Source organism: Aythya fuligula, chromosome 1 (genome assembly GCF_009819795.1).
Source record: "Aythya fuligula isolate bAytFul2 chromosome 1, bAytFul2.pri, whole genome shotgun sequence".
Lineage (NCBI taxonomy): Eukaryota > Metazoa > Chordata > Aves > Anseriformes > Anatidae > Aythya > Aythya fuligula.
This window is the reverse complement of record NC_045559.1, coordinates 124,968,121-124,988,436: the sequence shown is the minus strand read 5'-3', so window position 1 is coordinate 124,988,436 and position 20,316 is coordinate 124,968,121. Positions and strand designations below refer to the sequence as shown.

Sequence of the window (20,316 nt, the reverse complement as noted above, 5' to 3'; positions counted from 1 at the left end):
GCAATACATGGTGTAAAGCACCTCGATTCAGCATTAACCCCTTGGGCAATGTTTTGCACTAGAATCATAACGTAGCACTGGTAAAAACACAACTTCATGTTTTGAAAAACAGCCTTTATTAATGACATAGCAAGCACAAACACAGAAACAACTGTCAGAAAAGAGCCTTTTGCATTTTAGCACTTCTGACTGCTGAAGGAGCAGCAGGGTATGCCTCTCATGTACATTACTACTGAGGGGGGGGGGGAAATAGCATTTAACTTGTACTAATCCCCTTCCCAGAAGGACAGAGAGAGATGGCAAGAAATGCCCAGCTGCCTGTGTTGGTAAGCACAGAAAGCTCTCTGGCAGTTAAAAATCACCATAACAAAATAACAGCAATAAAAAGGAGCCCCAGAGTCAGTGCAGTGCCCAGCAGGGCTGTCACAGAGCAGTCCTGCTGTCCTCTGGCCTGCAGCCTCAGCCTGCTTGCCCAGCCAGGCCGCAGCAACAGATAGGGCTACAATGGAGTTGTTTCTGCAGGTGGATTGCTTTGTTTCCGAGGCAGACATCAGGGCAGCAAGCACTCTGCCAAGATCCAGGTTTATTTTAAAGGGATTTCACCAGCACTCAGACAGGTGAAACCTGGCATGGCCCAACACACTGCACCATGCTGCGCGACAACTAAATGGGAACATGTGCCCAGCAACGACAGGGCCAGACCTGTCAGCTAAAGCTCTTCCAGTGGCCCTTCCTGAGGCACCAGGGCAGAGTGGCCTCAAATGGGAGGCTGGTGTGGAGCCATGTGTCTCGCCCTGTCAATGTGGCAATGCTGCAGGGCCGAGGATGGGGAACGCGGGGGTGTCAGGGCTGGGGCAAGGCAAGCACCACCACTTGTGAAGTAATACTCGTCACTGAGCTCTCTTTGATTGATTTTGTTGCTGTTAATGCAAGAGCAGCAAGTTGTTTGATCTTGGAGACACTGAGAAGGGGCTCCTCTCCAAAAAAAGGAAATAGAAATCTCAGCCTTCTCTATCTCTGGGCAGCAATATCCAATTTATTCGTCATGAATTCTGCCTCTTCTGTCACCTTACCCAGGCTGTAATGCAGATAGCCCACATTTGACTATCTGTGCTACTTACAGTTACTAAAAATGCTGCTTTCTCCTGGTCATATGGCTTCTTCTCAACAGAATTCATAATGTGTCAGTGTCATTCTATATAAATATAGTGCACATCTGATATGTCTACAGATAATATCACAGCACGACTGAACTATGATTAATCATGGTACTATTCATCCACCTGTTTTACTTCAATATAATTCTAGCATGTGCAATAAAAAGGGGGCTGAGACAATGGTCCTATCCCTGCAAATATAGTTAGAGAAGAAATGGAAGTTAGGTATGGTATTATCAAATATCAGATCAGGACTGGGAGGTTTCTGTGCACTTTGCAAATACTATTTTATTTTTTTTAATGCTTAGCACTTAGCATGAAGCAAAACACAATTAAAAAGTAGAGCAAACAGAAGGAAAAGGATGTGTGATAAGACAGTGATTGCTAGCTGCCAAAAAACAGGAAACAGTCTCTCTAACCCACATTCTCTGCACCCTCTTCTGAGTATGTAACGCTCTTGTTCTGAATTTTGAGGCCCCCTTGCCATAGGGAAGAAAGAGGTCTGAACAGGTTTGTGAACTTTAACAGCCATCTTAGACACAATTCACAGGACTTCTTCAGAGATGGATAGGCATGCAGCCATGACATCATACTAATTATGCTAATTTAATTTGGCATTAAACTGACTGTATTACAAAACTGTGTATTCTGACACTTGGTCTATTCAGTATACGCTTAATTCCTTGCATTATCTTGTTTCCTTAAAGCTACTGCAGGTCATGTGGTAATTATTTCTTCTTTCGAAAGCTTATAGTTAATATTTTATGCATACAGATACACTACATATGAAGCTCTTTCACGTCAGTAAGATATATATATGCATGTTGTGTTTATAGTTTTTCATTATTTATTACAGCTTCCAATATTACATGTTTTATTGGAAATATTACATGTTTCATTGGAAATATTACATGTTTTGGAAAATTTGAAATATTTGAAATATTACATGTTGGAAATTGGAAATGTTGGAAATTGGAAGTATTGGAAATATTACATGTTTTCTTTTGTTTTCTACTCCAAAACATAAATGAAGGCATTGCAGCATGTTTTCTGTACAAGACTGTACTGACAATATGCCTTTTGATTTTGCCATCTATAACAGGCAAGCATTTAGAAATGAGGTATTAGGATTGACTGGAAGATATACAGTAAAACTAAAATTTTCTATGACATCCTGTTTCACAACACAAAATTTGTTTTTGGCTAAACAAAATGAAGAAAAAAAAAAAAGTATGTTTTCTACATGAAAATAAAAGGAAAATATGAGAGGAATGAGCTGTTATTAAAAACAGGCTTCTAAGACCGATTAACTTTTGATTTTTAATTTTTACCAATGTGATCCACAGTTTCTGTGGAAAAGATTTATTTTGCTCAATTAGCTCTGCAGACAGGCTTTTCTCAGGATTTACATAAAACAGTTCCTTTTGGAGCATTCATGCAGCTGTATCAGTATGTGTCCTGGATCGGGTTGCAGAAAGACACAGAGGCACATTCACTCTTAACAATGAACAATATGCAATTCGCACATACAAATTTGGAGTGGGATTTTGAGAAGCACACACTTAAGTGTTTTAAGAGCATAGCTCCCACTGAGTGGCATTGGGATTGTGCTCTTCATTAATGGGGGCCAGAACCTTAGTGGTTTAACTGCCTGTGGTGCAACAGGGACCTAGGTGTTTCCCTCCAAAACTGTGTTCCTCAAAACTGTGGTCTAACTATACCATAATCTCAAACTGTGCTCGAACTTGTCTACAGATACCTATTTTTTTTCATAAACCTGCTCAGCTGAGTAATGGGGAGACATGTAACACTGAGCAGCACCCAGAAGCGTGGTGGATTCCCACAGAGACCTTCCTCTTCAACACCGACCCTGTTGCATCAGGCTTTGTACAAAACGCAGCAGCAGCCACCCTGGCTTCTTTTAAAGCACAGTTTGAGGAAACTGTTGCTACATGAATTAGTCTTAAGACAAGGCATACAGCAGTCCACATGCTAAGGCACAGGGAAGCAGGTTTCCCTACTGACAAATGAACTCCTTGTTAAGCTGCCGTCAGGCTCACAGTCTACAGATTAATTTTAATTCATTTCTGCACAGCAGTCTTGCTTTAGTTCAAAGTCTAGAAAAGGCTCCCCCTGCCAAGGTAGTCTCCAGTCTCCACAGAGGCAAGAAGTGTGGGGTTTAATCCTTCTGAGGAGAAGAAGGAGTTGAACTGCTTTATTCCTTCATCCTGGGTGCATGTGATAATCGCTGAGCCAACGCAGAAGGGAGGGGCTACCAGCACATGCCTTCTCTTGCTGTGCTTTCAAATTGTTCTGTTTATTTTAAAGAAAGTACTCAGGTACAAACCTGGAGGAGATGGTTCACACTCCAACCCAGTGTGAGGGTTAATGGCTCCTGACTCAGGATGTTGCTGAAGCCCCAGAGAAGAAGACAATATGACTGTTTTCAATTATTTTTCTATTAGCTGTATCTAAACAGCTCTCAAGATGCTGTTTAGATCCTAAAGCCTCAAGATGCTGATTGCAGAAGTGGCTCAAGGATTCTTAACAGTGTATGCAGCAACATCTCCTTGAGTTGGCAGGGGTGTAGGCTTCTGCAGTGCAGGTTTCCGAGTGGACCTATGTGAACAGAGACACCAGGGGCTCTGGGTGAGAACTGGGGACTCTATCCTGTAAACTCTTATGTCTCCTTATGGCCACTTGCCTCTTGGGAGAGGCCAGGACTTGGCCCTGAGCAATACCAGTGCGCCTGGCAGCAGAAGACAAGGATGGCCTTCCCCCAGGCCTTGAGACACGGCAGTCAAGGCAGGAGTGGCCTGGTTCTGCCAGGTCAGTGCTGTAGGCTCTGGGACATCTACTCTCCACTCATATCTGCCCCATCACCTGTGTATGTATGGGGCATTAGCTCCCCATTGGCTTCCCTGTTTAATGGTGCAGGCAGCCAAGCAGTAGGTGTTAAACAGAGGGTAGCTAGCATCCAGGCAGTTTTGTCCACTATACCATTATGCAAGAGAACCACCTCCATGGCAAAGAGAGACTTTGGGACATGAAGAGCTTTCAGTGTCTCTCTGAAGGAAATAGGTCCACAGCAGTGTGGTACGTAGTTCTGCCATCCTCCATGGCTACCAGAAACTGCTGCCTACATAGATCACTGCAGGACAATGAAACTTCAGCTAGAGAATGAGGCCTTTAGCCTCAGGTCAGCTCAAGCTTCTCAGGGATCCAGTCTTCAGTCACCTCCATAGCATCTATTAAGGTAAGGCATTTATGGTGTTGGAGCTAATTGGTCTACTTCTCATCTTGCCTCAGGGAAATAGATTTCTTTAATTTCAACCAAACTGCAAATGACTTCACACTTGGACATGTGATCATGTCACCCTGCAGCTCAGCAAGCTGACAAGCAACTGAGCAGTGCTGTTTGGCCAAGCTCAGCCTCTTATTCACTGCGTACATGAAGCTGAACATGTACATCCTCACCGAGGTTTCATGCTCAACAGCGATTCAGGTGTTGTTTACTAATGCGTTTAACTGCAGTAAGTTGGCAGGCAACTGGTTTGCCCCTGAAATAATTGTTCAAACATCTAAAAGGAAATCTAAGACATGCATTTAGCACAGATGTAAAATAAGAAAAGAATATACAGAGCAGAAAGGATTACAAATGGTTCTATAATTCTATAAAATCTATGTCATTGCCTAATTTGGTACTTTTTGAATGATGGGCTTAAACTTTGAAAGAAATATGTGAGGTACACCCATCCAAATTAACTCTATTTTCAGCAAAGGGAATTGAAAAACAAACAAACAAACAACAACAACAACAAAAACCTGCAAATATGCTGTTTTTCTTCAAAGGGAAAGCCTTTCTTGTCTTAAGGACAAGAGAGGAAGATTTCTCTCCCCTCCCCCCCCCCCCCAAAAAAAAAAAAAAAAAAAAAGCTTCTATTCAAACCCTGAAGAAACAGATCAATTCAACTATTTTCAGACAAAACTACAAAATCAAGGAAATTTAGAAATACAGAAGTGTAAGATCTGAGATCCTTAAGTAGATGCTCTGTTCAACAGAGGACATACTCTATCCCAGTATTTGACAGTCTTTTGGAAGGGTACTGCACTCAAGAACAGCATGATTTGCAAACACAGAAACAAATAGAGGCTTGCTTTTCCCTGTGTTCTCCCTATTTAAGCTCAAATGTTCAGTTTCAAGTCTTCAGATTTGAATTATCTTCCATTTCAGCACACACTTTGTGTTGGTTTTGTCTCATACACAAAGGCTGTACCTTTCAGAGCCTTGAAATAACACCATCTAGCTACTGTCATCACGTCCTTCCCTTAGAACAAGAGCAGTTTGGCTTGGGGGAAGCTTTTTGTTCTTTGATGTTTCCTCAGCAAAAGCAATTTTGCCATCTGCTTGTGTACACCAGTACTACTGCTACACTGCTGTCAAAATGCACTCATACAGCAGCTGACATGGGCCAGTTAGCCTGCTTCTCCCTGGGTTCATTTGTGAGCAAGCAAGGCTATTGCCCTGTACAGCTACTGCCCACTTCTTTCCTAAGTGCATTCAGTCGCAGCAATTGTTCATGCCAAGATTACATTTCTGTATGGTGAAAGGCTCTGTAAGGCCATGCAGGAGGAACAGCAATTTCAAGACAGGGTTTGCTCTGAGGCAGCAAACAGGAACAAAGACCCAGGAGAACTAACAGATGAAGGACTCGATTTATTTTTTTAACCAATTGAATAACTGCATTATTAAATTAAAAGCAATGCTATGACAACTCTACCAAAGTGGGGGCGTGAGGTCTGAGCACCAAGTGTGAGGGTTTTATTCTGCTTTTATTGAATTCATATCCCTATATGGAGCTCAGCCATTTGTGCAAGAAACAAGCACAGCCACACTAATTTAACCACTAAATGGAGAGACAAAATCCCAGAGTTTATACTTGTTCTCAAGTTTAAGTAGAGGTTAGTTCAGCTAAGTTTCATTTCAAGTAGCTACAAGCTGCAGCAAATCAAATGCGAGAAACAAAGTATGACTCATGGGAAATGTTTATTTATGTTGTGTAGTTTGTTCTCCTAGTGCATGGAAATACATTGTATTTCAGACTGCTGCAGCAGGTCAAGGGGGAATTAGGTGGTTAAAACCAGAGCAGATAGGGAGAGCAAAAACCAGGTATCTACAGAATAATCTGCAGAATAATATTTCTTCAGTAGTGCTGCCCAATAGCCAACAGAAGTTGGAATTACTGTCATGGTGAGCTCTACCTATTGCTGCCATTATATGATGCTATTTTTTCTCAGAAGGAATTTGTAACCGAGTGTGGAATTGAGATAGCCTTGACATTAAAAAGCTGTATTTTTTCAAAATAAGGCACTTGTAGATGGTCTACTCCCCGACGCAGATGACAAGGCTCATGCAATATAGAGCCAAAATCCTGAATGAGATGCCAAAAATTCCAAAGCATGGTGATGCAGTAATTTATGTGGTTCTTGAGCACAAGGCTGTGAAAACATAATTAGGTAGTCTCTTATCAAATGAAACGAATAAAAGCTATAAAACAAAATGATGAGGCACTAAATTTAGGGGGAGAAAATTCATTTGATTATCACATCAGAGCCATGATGTTTCAGACCATACTGTCAGCTTAATTGGCTACAATTTATGTAGGTCTGATAAAACCAGCTGAGCTGTTAATAACGTAGGAAGTTGCACTTCATGTATTCAAAAGCAGTTAGCCCTTTTACTCTGACGGAGGCACTTGAAAACCCTTGTGCCCAGTTTTAACCCGTAAGGTGAGTGACTGGAATTATTTGTTATTTTGGGTTCCATATGACACCTGTCATCACAATGTCTGAGGGCACCACACATACCGAAAGCTGGCAGGACAGTTTCTAGGTGCACAGAAAGCATTGCCTTCATCTCACTCTTTTGTACTGTTCAGTACCATCTCTTTCCTGCTGTCCAAATGGTTTCTAACGCCCGTGGTTCCTCATTAGCTCTGCATGGTCTCCTGTGTGTGTGCCTCAGGGTAAGCTCCATCTAAGTCAGAGGGCATACTCCAAATACTAGGGTCTGTTCTCCAATAACCCAAATTGAGGCCAAAGGCCTTAGGGATTTCTAAGATTTCCAAGTAGAATACATGCCAGTCATACTTACTTTTTAATTTTGTGATTAATTCATACTCTCTCTTACTACATATAGCAGAGAGAAGCAAGAAAAAAGCCTACTGACTGTAACCCATCTTCACACTTCACCAGTCTCTCTATATCTGATAACTTCAGGGAGCTTTCTGCCTTTTTAAGTTTCATTTTAGGAGTGTGGAGCCAGCAATAGTATCCAACTCGGGAATTCACTGAAAAGTTTAGTTCTTACAAAATCTGTCAGGAGCAGCACTGATGGAAATGGGATTATCTACAAGGGAGTGTGACAGCAGAAGTTCAGGGCTAACTGATCAACAGAGGGATCACACAAAACAAGTACTGACAGCAGAGACTCGTTTTAAAAAAAATTAATTTCAGCTTTCCAACCAAATACTTGGACCTTTCTCCCACCCTGAAGACTGATGGTTCTCATCTGAGAAAGGAAAAGAGATTTGTGAGACCAGATTGCCAGTGTGGGAAGTATTTTGTTACTTTAAGAGCATTAATGTGTCAAAGTGAGAGGCTCAATGAAGAAATTTCTTCTGTGTATTTGTTGAGGCCTGTTGACCTCTACATGTCTGCAAACTCTCTGAGTGAGCCCTGAATATGGCAATGGCAGAGTAGTAAATAACACGATCACGTTGTAAAAATTAATAGAGGCTTTCTGTCACACTCGGGCTCTTGGGAAAAATGAGAGCACTTTGAGTTACTACTTTGTGCTTGTCTCTTCCAGTAATAAAAACACCGTGTTTGAAGACATAGCTTGGAAAAGAAATATACTTGTTTTGCATATTTAATGTTTTGGAAAAAAAAATCAATTTTTGTAGCTTGCTTTGGAGCAAAATGTTTTCTGTTTTTATGGGGTTTGTTTTGAAGTTATTAGTTACTTTTCAAAACCACAAAATATTTTTTTTTTTCTGTGTAACTACTTCACAGGAAAGCATTTGCTGTTCAGAAGAACATTCCCTGCTCTTTACTCACTAAAATCAGTCTCCAAATGCATACCTTTAAGCCCTGTTAGGCATTTAGAAAGCAGCCTCTCCAGCCCATTTACCTGCTCACTTCCATCATTTAACAAGTGAATGTGAAGGCAAACTCTCCTTGATCTGCAAAGGCCCAGGGAACCACATGCTGGGGCTTACTGCAGCATTTCAGCAGTGGTAGAAAAGAGGCCCTCAGTTCATAATGGACATCTGCAGGCCATGTTAGAGACAATGACCTAACTCCTTAATTTTAAACACAGAAATTCTGGGAAATAAAACATAACTCTTCCTTTCTCTCTCGCTCTCTCTCTTTTTTTTTTTCTTGAGGAGATAACATGATTCCAAAGGCTCTTCTCATGTCACTGGGGATCCCAGTTTTCTCTTTTAACAGAAATTTCTAGCTCTTTTGTTTTAAAGTCCAGAAGGATGACATAAGTAGACTCAGGGGAGAAAGAAAAAAAAAAAAAAAAAACCTTGGAAACTTAGTTTCTTAAGAAAATTTTATAAATGGAAAATTGCCTTGCAAAATTGATGACTGGCCATGAAATCCCCAAGCACTCCTAATCTGGAAATTCCACCACTGAAGAGCCTGGTTCTGACCTCTTTGCACCTTCCCTTCAGGTATTTATGGACAGTGATGGGGTCCCCTTCCAAGCCTTCTCTGACTTGCAAACAGATTCTTTCTCTTCACCCTGTTGTTCCCACTTGTGGTAAGGAAGGAGATCTGAACTCCTTCTGATCAGAACTTCCCAACACCCTCTGGATGAATTTCCATTTCTCACACAAGCTTTGGCTAATTGGGCTTAATCACATGAACACAATTTCTTAAAATCGTGGGGTTGTTCCAAGAGCTTACAGTATGTCAGAGGTCCTCTACTAGCGAGACACTGGCTATGTTTGCTGGAGAAAACATCACTAACTTTGCTTGTTACTGTACAGCAGCTTAGCCATGATCTTCTGGTCTACCTGAGCACAGGAATGAGATGCAATCACTGAAAAGTGTATCAAACCAGTAACATAAGGAGAGGTAGATGGCTACCATTCTAGTGAGATGCAGTTTAAAAGCAGTACATAGCATGAAACTGTTATTAACATCCACCGTACTCAGTGGGCAAAATTATAATGTGTATTTTTAGACCAGGGTAATTGACATTTTTTGCAAATAATAGTGACACCAAGGAACATCTTTTAGTATGGATATAAGAGCTCTATCCTCTAAGGGACTTCTGTTTTTTTCCTTTCCTCTCTCTTTCTTCTCCAAGTGATGCCAATTTCAGAGGTTGCTCTGCTGACAAGACTCCTCTTTTTTGTGAGACAGGATTCCCAATATGCTGTAAAGGAGGTAATGCTGCAAGTCTAAGCTGACCTGGGGAGCTGTCTGTTCTGATGCCCTCAAAACACAATTCCCATGCTGACAACAGAACTAACATTTGTTGAGCAGTTCTGCTCAGGAGAATTCCAGGTAAAGACCAGGGCTTATCTGCAAGTACTGGCTGTTTCTCATACCATGAACAGGACAGGCACCCTGTTAGTGGGCAACAGCCCAGGCATAGCTTAACAGCCTTGTCTGACCAAATTCTGAGTACGTTTGTAATTGGGATCGAAATGAGAGCTTTCCCCAAACATGTCCAGAAGACAATGCCAGAGTAAAGGATATTGAAAGAATCCAAATATTCTATGAGTTCCGGTACTAAGTGGCTGCAATTAATATAAACTATACTTAAGAGAAATGACAATTTTTTGCTCAATCATTATTTTCTTGTGCAATCACCATGCTAGTGGTAATACACATAAGGTATCACAACAATTGGTAACAAATCACAGCCATAGCAGGCTCCTTCTGTCAAATTAAATGCTTCCTACAATGGCTTTCTCAATAGGACATATACTTAGCTGATTAGTGTGTGATATTGTGTTGCTATTTTATTTTGTGTATGTTTCATTCTTATGCATGTAGAATTGTGCACGTACAAAGGGAGCAGAAAAAAAATGTAGATAGAGAAAATGAAAATGAATCACAACTCATTTGTATACTAAAACTGACTCTATCAAACTCATCGTCTACAGCTCCGTGGAAGAAAAAAAAATCATTACGACAAAGCAGAGTATGCTAATGAGTTAATTATAGATGATAGACCAGCAGTAAGGGATGACTACAGGAATATCTTAACTGATAAGCACTTTATGACCTTCACTGGATCCAGCTTTACGACATTTTACTAATTATATCCCTCCCACAAACTGTTAGACTCACAACTATGATCTTAATAAATCTCTCGATATTCCCTAATTTGGTGAAAGAGCAAAACCAAAAATATTTAACAGAAGTTACTCTTTACTCTAAACTACAAATTATGCAGGAGTAGATTTGTAAATAATGGACTAACATATTGTTATTCATTTTTTATTTTTGCTGATGGGTTTGCACTCTAAAACCAAGCAGGAAAACATGGATCAATATTTAAACAAAATTGGCCATGATGACTTGCAATTTACTGAAACTATCCATTGGCAAATGATAATACTAAAGGAAAGTGTTAAAAATAATTGCTGTAGTTATAAAGCCTTTGATATTTTTGACATTTTTATATTTTTGATACTTTTATGATATTTTATTATAGAATCACAGCATAATGGAAATTATCTAGAGAATTTGGAGTTATTCCATCAGTTTCAGTGGGTACCTACAGCATACCATGAGAAACATAAAAAATACCAACAAAGGGAAATCCCTCGACTGTGAATATCTGAAGAGTTTATTGTACTGATGTGAGAGATAATTCATTTCCAAACAATGAAATCCAAAGAATGTACTCATTTATCAGTATGCACTCTGCACAGACATATTCTATTGACCAGTCAATGTAGCATTCTTTAGAGAGTATCACATTTAGAGGATGGTCAGTAACCCCTTCCTGGACATGAAGTGACGTATCAGGCAGATGTGAGTACGGACTTGTTGCAAAAAAAAAAAGATTATCTTCACTGGCTTGGAATGGACAGTCATAAAACAACTCACTGACTACACCACATTTTATATAAGGCTGCAGGCCATGCCTAAAACAACGGAACTGATGAACATCCTCTATGGGAGACAGTCCTTAGATTTAGTACCTTTCCAGGCTGCTGGATATGGCAAGTGATTGATTTACATTTCAATTTTATGTAGAATTCATGCATATGCTTAGTCCTGCACTTCAACTAAAACTGAACTCCTAGTCTCTAGTGAGTACCGTGTCTGAAAATCTTCTAGAAATTAAGTTTTCAGATGTGATCTGTGACTGATCTAGACCCAAAATCTAGAAAGCGGTATTTCTCACATTAGCCAGATAATAGGTAAATGGTGATCATGTTTAGCATCATTGCAGGAATATTTGGAATCAGAAACACTCCACTGTTTATCTCCTGGGGGAGACACCTCCAATCAATCACACGCACTTACACTTAATGGCTGAATGCGTGTAACCTCTGACCACCTCCTGCTCCCAGCTGGACAATGTTATTTCACACAACCATTCCCTCTTGCCACCCTCCTGTATTTCAGAGTCCCCTCACCCTTTGCTCCTTTTTGCCCTTTCCATGAATGATGTGATCAGCCATCCCATCTGTGTCAGCGTTGGGACCTGATAATCAAATACAACATCACAAGAAGGACAGAGACAGAAATGACTTCATAATGACCTCATAGCTTTCACTTTCACTTTGCTGATCTTCCTGTAGAAATCTTTTCTTTACAGTGAATCTCTGCATGTGCCCTAAATGTTTTTGTCAGACTCTCAGTAAGCTAATTACAAAATAATAATTTTAACCATTGAAAATAGCAATCACCTGAGACTAACTATGGGGTAAAATTTCTATCTAAATATCTCCTACACAAAAAAAAAAAAAAAAAAAAAAATCTTTAAAGCCTCACATTAAAAACTCATATTTCTCTGGGTACTGCTTTAGTGCGATGACTACAATGTTACATTTTACAAAATGTTAATTTTCCTTTTCCCAAGTTTCCTGAAGAGAAAGATTCTGTTGTGCTTCAAAAATAACATGCACATTATGGCAGAGCTGGTTAAAAGTAAGAAAAAAAATATATATTTTCCTTCTAAATGGCATATTTATGCTGCACATAAAAAATAAATTAATGTACAGTGTGTATTGGGACAATTCACTCAGATTATACGCCATTTCTTTCAAGATTCCTGGACCGCAGCACTTCTGTGTTCACAGAATCCTTTTGCACTGCTTTTTATTTTCTCTTCTTTAATGTTTCTGTGCAGTAAATTCCAGACGATGTTCTTTTACTCAGCTTAGCTCCTCTGTCTCTCTTCATGATAAAAAGGACTTGTATCAGGCACAACTGGCAATTCATATGACTACTCTGTGACACAAATATCTTTTTCTTACTGTAGTTGTTTGTGTTTCTTTTTTTGTTTGTTTTGTTTTGTATTGAAACTTCTCTATACAGCTGAACTTTCATTATAACTGCATCTTTACTGACTCAGGCTTTTCAAAGAAAATAAAATGATAATTTCATGGATGGAAAATATTATTAATTATTTTATGGCTCAGAATGTCAAACAACAGAGGTTTATTGGCCTTGACTGAAATCAGATTAAAATAATTCTGAAATTGGCGTTAACATGCAAGGCCCTGCACTTGGGTCAGGGCAATCCCAAACATGATTACAGGCTGGATGACAAATGGATAGAGAGAAGCTCTGTGGAGCTGGGCTTGTGATTCTGGTGGACAAAAAGCTCAACATGAACAAGGTATGCTTGGAGTCCAGAAAGCCAGCTTTATCTTGGGTTGCATCAAAAGTGTAGCTAGCAGGTTGAGAGAGGTGATCCTCAAAGATATGTTGCACGTCCTTGGGTACCGCAAGTAGTACTGGGTGCATTTGTGTGATCAAATGCATAGAGCCATTACTATGTTAGCTTTGAATTACAGAAATAAAATAATATCCAATCTCTAGTGTTCCAAAGAAACTTTTTAAAAATACTGACCTACTTGTCCCTCACTGGAATAAAATTATTTGCATTGTAATATATTTATCTGTAGTTAGTGTACTGAAATACAAGTTCTGTATTCAGTAGAACTGGAACTTGTGCTTGTGAAGCAAGAAGATGGTAAGATGGTATTTGTTAGCTGGCTTCAATATAATAGCCAAATACACTTTTTGTTAGGTAGGTTAATGGGTGCATGTATGTTAAACACGTATCATCAGATACAGTCTCCTGCATGCTCCTTTTTTGAAATAAAGCAGAATTCCAAGGATTATGAGATCTCTTCTACACATCATATTTTATCTTTGAAAGATGAAATGTGATTCCAGGTCCTTTTTATTTTTTGAAAAGACATCTTTTGACATAAAAATGTTTCTGGACCAGCCTGCTTTTCCTAGAGCCATGCAAAGAACCTCTCTTACTCACCTGCTTGTTCCAACTACTGTTCAGCTCTGGGGACAAATTTCAGCTCACTCTTTATGTTCTGAATCTCTGATAAGTTGACAGCAGGACCTGGAAGTTTCTTAGCTCCTGGGAGATGTTTCTTTTCTTTCTCCTCCTCTGTAGCAGGAACACTCTGCACGAAAGGATATCAGTGACCTTGCTGCTGCAATAGAAAGCTCTTGAGCATGAGCATAGGTCAGTTATTTGAGAAACAGAAAAGGATGTTTTTATACTAAATTCAATCACAATGGAAACCTCTGAGGGGAGGGGGGCAGGAAGAGATGGATAATTCTGTTGGTTGTTGTCTTGAATGTCTAAACACCTTACAAATATATTTAGAAGGTGCTCGGTGTAGAGGAATATGGATCTTTTTGTAAATGGGTAAGAATTTACAGTGTCAGATTGTTAGCATAAAATTAACAACTGAGTGATGTATTAAAGACAGCTCCCAGATCTTTCATTTTTTAGAGAAAGAAAAAAAAAAAAGCTGAAGAACCATTTTTATTATCCAATTTCTTACAGCCTCATAGGTGCTAGCCAAATGGGGAAGAAAAACGTCACACATTTCCCCAGCTCTGGAGACCAGCTACAGTAGGTTATGGACCCCAGAAGCTCCATCCAAGCTCAGCTTGAGTTTATGTTTAATTTTTCTTAACCTCAGTGGTAAAAACAGAAAAAAAAATTGTCACTATATTTCAATTAAGGTAGTCCCTAATGGCTATTTTGCTGACACTGTAAAAATAACAGCACTTAACAACAGCACTTAACACAACAGCAATCATCTCAGCTAATTTCCTGATGGACCACAGTTTTTCACCCCTTGGTACTTCCTCTGATGTACTATTGCTCCTAGGTGAGGTAGAGCATATTTTAGACTATTTCTGTTCTACAGTGAGCAATGTTTTGAAGGAGTAGTTTTCTAGTAGGGAGTTTAAGGTCTAGCCAATCTATTCTGTATTTTGTACAGCTAACATACAGGGGGAGTCATGTAGGATTAGAGGTGAATGAATATTTAACTGCCAGTAATTTCACAATTATTTTATTTTATTTTATTTTATTTTATTTTATTTTATTTTATTTTATTTATTTTATTTTATTTTATTTTATTTATTTTATTTTATTTTATTTTATTTTATTTTATTTTATTTTATTTACTCTGTGAATGTCCTCTTGGGATAGGCTTTTTGTAGTTTGGAGTTAACTTAGTATTTAGATTTATTAGCCTGTGATCAGTCGGTTCCTAATATTTAACTTCATTTTTAAAATTTCCAAGTTATTTGTCGATTCCTATTGGTCAGTAAAAACCCTTTTTGCTATTGACTAAAGGACTACATAGTAATAAGGAAGCAGACTTTTACAATGTCAAGTAGCAAATAAACAAAGAATTTTAGAAAACTGACAGTTTCTTCTTATCTGATCTTTCAGAACTTTCTATAGATCAACATATAAAAGAAAACTGCAGCAACAATTATGCTGCTTGGCTTATTAAATTTGTATTATCTTTTCCCACTTTTTAGCTAATATGATGTTAGTTAATACAAGCTACTATTAATTAGCACCATTGTACTATTGTTTCTGTTTTGATAATTTAAGATCCCAGTCAGGAGTCCTGCCCCAGCCACCACACATACTGTTATCTAGCTTAATGATCTGACATCTGGGAATGGCAGCAAAGCACAACACAAGAATAATTAGACTGACACAAAAGGTGTTTAGACGGATGCACAAAATTGTATCAGTAGTCAGAGGTGTCATGAGCTTGTTTTGTTTACATTTACAGTTTTCCTGCACAGCTTGCTAAAAACAAAACAAAACAATCCTAAACCATCCTAAAAAGAACACTGTTCTTACTAGTACATAGCAGACACCATGTTAAAAAGACTTTTTAAAGTCCTTTGCTGTAGCATTCCTTCTCATAGTACAAATAGTGCAAACTTTGATGATGTTTTGGAGATTTTGCACTCCATAAATCCACGTTAGTTTTCCATCCCAATCTCAGGTGTGTGATATTTATGACTGCATCTCTCCCTAGATCACTCACTCTGTGCACAAGGAACTGCTGAGATCAGACCTCAGCCTTCAGTTTTATTGAAGAAAGTCTGCAGATTGATTTAGATGTATGACAAGAGTTAACAAATACATGCATGGAAATGCTCTGACTGAAGAAAAGTTATATTCTGAAATTCCTACCTCCCATTTCTTGTCCATGTTAAGATATCCTCTCCTTTGACCTTCAGAAATATGTAGTCCCCTCTGACCACACCAACCCATTGAGTAAGAGCCATATTTCCCTCATCTCTTTTGCCAGAGTTTTAAAATATGGAGAAGAATGCTAAGGACTGTTAGCAAAAGGTGTATTAGTCTAAGGCTGCTTTAAGGACTCACAAGCTTTATCTCAAAGCTTAACAAGGCGGTAGCATTTTTATTCTATTCATATGAGAAGATCTGTCTCTGTAGTCTCTGCTCCCACTGGTTTGGTTGAATATTGGCTATATAACTGGGACCAAGAACTTTTATTCCATAATATCTGTCTCATGGATAGCGTTCACATAATTGTAAAGCAAAGCAATATTCAATTACCCAACCAAATCTAATTATCAGCACTTGTCATTTATTTTATTTCTCAAATACCACCAGAATTCACTCAAACATTAGTTTCTGCTTAATAACATGTATTCCTTCACCAGTTTAATTACTGCAGAGAGAATGTGGCTTGATTTCTTTCAGGGGAACAGTATGTGTTTAAGGTCACGTTCTGTTTTGTTTTCTTTTAAATCTTCTTAAAAAGGAGTTAAATTGGGCTGAGTTTGTTTTCTTCAGAGTAATTCTCTGTAAGCAGAGCACTATTTATATCAAATATGTTGAAATTCAGAAAACAAACCTGTCTGATTTAGACTGAAAAGGAAGAATTAGCTATTATGCAGCCAAAAACCGTCACTGATAAGTGCCTGTACCAGGTTGGAAGAAGCTGATGATTTGTCCAAAGCAAACCTGACTGTTTCTAGTTGAGGGCTGCACCACCAGCACTGTCACTGTGTGCCTGGAGTGAAGGGGCTAGTTCCTTCCTTTCTGGCCCTCAGGGCTCTGCTCAAGGCTCCCTCTAACCACAGCAGCCCTGCTTCACCCAGAGCATGGCTGAGAGTCTGCCCAGAAGAGTCCTGCCAGAGCCAGCCTGGTTGAACGGGTCGATCTGAGCTTCTCCTGCCCTTGTCTTCAAGGAGCATCAGTAGCTCTGGCCCAGCAAGACCAGTTTTGAAATGGGGATTATGCAGCCAGACTAAGCCACCTGGCTAAGAAGCCATAAGCACCGTCTTACTTATGTCTTTTTCTTATTTGCACTATTCCTGTTTCTTCACTGTTGGTTTTAGTTCTTATTTGTTATGGAAGTTCTTAGTAGATAAGATGCTTTAATATCATCCAGAAACATGGTATCTGTGATCAATGTTGACTAAAGCATAAATTTAACTCCACATTCAAAACTCAATGTTAAATACTCCCTATAAACTACTGGCATCGGAGCACATAATTTAATCTGTCAGGAAGTATTTTCACCCTTCTGCAGGTTTACAATTTCTGGTTTTAATTTGCAAATGTATAGTCTTCACACTCAATCTCTACTTCTTGATAAATAATCTCAAAAGGTCTCCAAATGTTGGGTTTGAAAAACTGTCCAATATTGATAAGCTGAAACAATAAATTACACCACAGGGCAGCAGGTAGTAATAGACCCTTCCAAAGCCTTCCTATAGCTTTTCCTACTGTATTTCACCAATTCCAGTCTAGATAAATACTGTTCATGAAATCCTGACAGCAGATATCATCCTATTGCTTAGGTAGAACTACATACCCTTGAAACAGTTCCTATAGAGACCTCAGCATCAAAACCAGAATGGTATATATAAGGAGTCATTGATAAATGTCCACTTACTCCCATAAATGATCACTGTATGTCAGCTGTGGTACCTAAGATTGGTAGGTAGTGCTCTGAGGTTGATTTAAAGGCTGTCTTACATCAATGGTAGGGATTCCTTTAAAAATAAAAATCAAAAAGCCCCCTTTTTTCTTACCTCGTCCACTTCTTCAGGTGTTTGTTCTTTTCTTTTATGAGGGTGGCCTGCACCAGGTCGAAATGCTCCCATTGGGATGTTAATATTAGCCTGTGAAAAGGAAATGAGGATGCATATAACAGCAACTGATAGAGAGATGCACAATGGTCAGTGGCAAAACTCCAAAGGGGTGCAACGAGGGTACAGACATTATTGTGGTTTCTGAGCACTTACGGCATCATCACAATACTCCCATGGTGAGAGCAGAAAACATTGCCTATGGAAGAACAGCTAAATTGTATCTGTTTCCTCATGTGACCCAGCCTGGCTTATTTTAAAAGTCAAATGGTGTGATCAACTAAATGCACAAATTATACCTATTCTTATCTCGTGATCTCAGAAGAGAAGCTGCTTGTAGGAAATGTCATCAAAATATCATGACTCCCACTTGTAAAACCAGCGGGTGAATCGGTAATACTGTTGAGAGTAAACAGAGAACCTTCAAACAGCGACCTGCTTTATTGTCATTTACCATCTGACTGATTTGCACAAAATGAAGATGAACAATCCCCTCCTTCTGCTCAAATCCTGGCCCTGCAGATTATGCCCCAGGTTGGGTAGCCACAGGAACACAGCCCACTCTTCGTAGTACCAACAAATGTTCTGGCAGCAGCAATACAGCATCAAACAAATTAAGAATCCATTTGCCAAAAAATAAACACCTTTCATTTTTTTCATTTTTTTCTCACTTTTGTTTATGCATGGTGATGTTACCACTTCAGTGGGGCTGGCAGATGTCTGTAGAGCTGTGTATTTTATAGACAACTGGGCATTCATTTCATATGCTTTTTCACTGAGCTTTAGTTTATATATTGCAAAACCTTTCAGCTGCACTTATTAAGTTCCCAGGAGACAAGGCATTTTCAGCCTCACAGTACTTAACCCATTATTTCATTTATGAGTGGAAAAAAAACCTGCTCTGCTCTTTTTAATTTTAAGCATCTCCCCAGCCAGGTGCTGGTATCTCCAGTCAGCTGCTTTTTTTGGAATAGGAAACAGTTTAGTGCTTTACAGAGAGCGTGGCCATACAGGTTTGCAGAGCTGAAATATCAGAACCATTCCCAAGACAGATCGTTCCTCCTGGTGCTTGTTTTGAACTCAGGCATCCATTCCCCTTGGAGTCAATAAAGCAGAAGTCAGCCTCCCACTGCCACCTGAGGCTGACCACAAAACCCTAATTCTGGTCCTTGCATTTCCTACTGTGACTAAAAATGGTTCAGGAATAAAAATGAACGAAGTGCCAGACTGCTAATTAAATTAAATAAGCCATTCTTTGCTCTGCTTCAGCATTTTCAGAGTGCTCTGTGTCACACTACAGCGGTTTGAACTATTTTATCTGCAAAGTGCGTTCACTTCTGAGTTTGGACAAGACATGAAATATTAACTTGGTAAAATGAGCAGCCTTTAAAATATAGTTTAACACTGTCTGGATCTGGTAACACCCCATACTATAACACACAATAAATTAAAATATATATTTCTAGTACAAAATTAAAGTGTGCCTAATTTCCTAGCAGCTCCTGACCAGAGATACCAGAATCCTGAGCCATAAATCTCCCTCTTAATCCAAGGCCAGTCCATTCCTATGGATAAGCAGCTGTGTTATGGGTGAGTGATAGACTAAGTCCTGTATGCCAGTGCGGCTCTGCAAGGACTGTGTTGTGCTGTGATCAGCACAAGTGTGCTGTTGTGTTTTTTAAATCCTCTTCAGGGCTCTTGCCATGTGGCTGCTGGGATGGAGATACAAGTCTTAGTGACCTCTTCCTTGCCCACTTCCCCATCTGGTAATAGCACATTTTTTGTTCCACACTCCTGAAACTGTAAATTATAATTGCTGTAGACAGACTTTGTAGATGTGGTTATTATTTTTAATCACACTGATTCTTATTGGGCTTGCATCTTTCTTTGTTTCTGGAAAGTGCCTACCATATTTTGGATGTCATTGTAGTTTTCATGAGTGGAAATGTGTACTCATCTACTCTGCTAAGATCTTTCTGAATGAACTTAAGGAAAAATATCTGTAAGCATGAAATACAATATAAATTTATAATTTGTCTTGATTAAACTGATATTTAGAGATTTGTTGGTTTGTCTCTCTTTTTATTTTATAGAGAGAAGGCATCTAGATTAGGAACTTCTGGATCTTACACTACTGGTAGCCAAGCATGAGCTTAGGGACTCTGGTTTTCTGTTACCCCAAACTACTCTTGGGAACCAGCTGCTACCCTTAGCTCTCTCACGTCTGTATTTAGTGGCTGTGGGCATGTGAAACCTTTAGTGTATGCCCTGTACAGTCAGAAAGAAGACACTTCTCACATGGAGTAACATCGGATACTTCAGTCAGTAAGGTGGCATTACATTTCCATCGCTGTAGCACTATGTTTATTCTCCAGGGGATGTTGGTCCTACTATACTAGCACCTAATAGTAAAGGATCCTAATATATGAATCATAATATAAAAAAGTAATGTGACATTTTGAGTTACAGTTCT

At 39.2% G+C, this 20,316-nt stretch overlaps 1 protein-coding gene across 9 annotated transcripts in view; it reads right to left on the bottom strand.

The window, feature by feature from the left end:
* SMPX (small muscle protein X-linked) overlaps positions 1-20,316 on the bottom strand; it is a 39,711-nt gene that overhangs the window by 14,200 nt on the left and 5,195 nt on the right. For 5 of the 9 annotated variants that reach the window (XM_032197319.1, XM_032197309.1, XM_032197293.1 and 2 more), the window contains exons 3-5: positions 17,787-17,876; positions 13,702-13,852; positions 10,851-12,596 (exon numbers count right to left, since the gene is read on the bottom strand). In XM_032197319.1, coding sequence (XP_032053210.1) covers positions 13,715-13,852; positions 17,787-17,876 — 228 coding nt within the window. In that variant the 3' untranslated portion in view covers positions 10,851-12,596; positions 13,702-13,714. The other 4 variants (XM_032197301.1, XM_032197330.1, XM_032197348.1 and 1 more) reach the window with 4 other exon arrangements.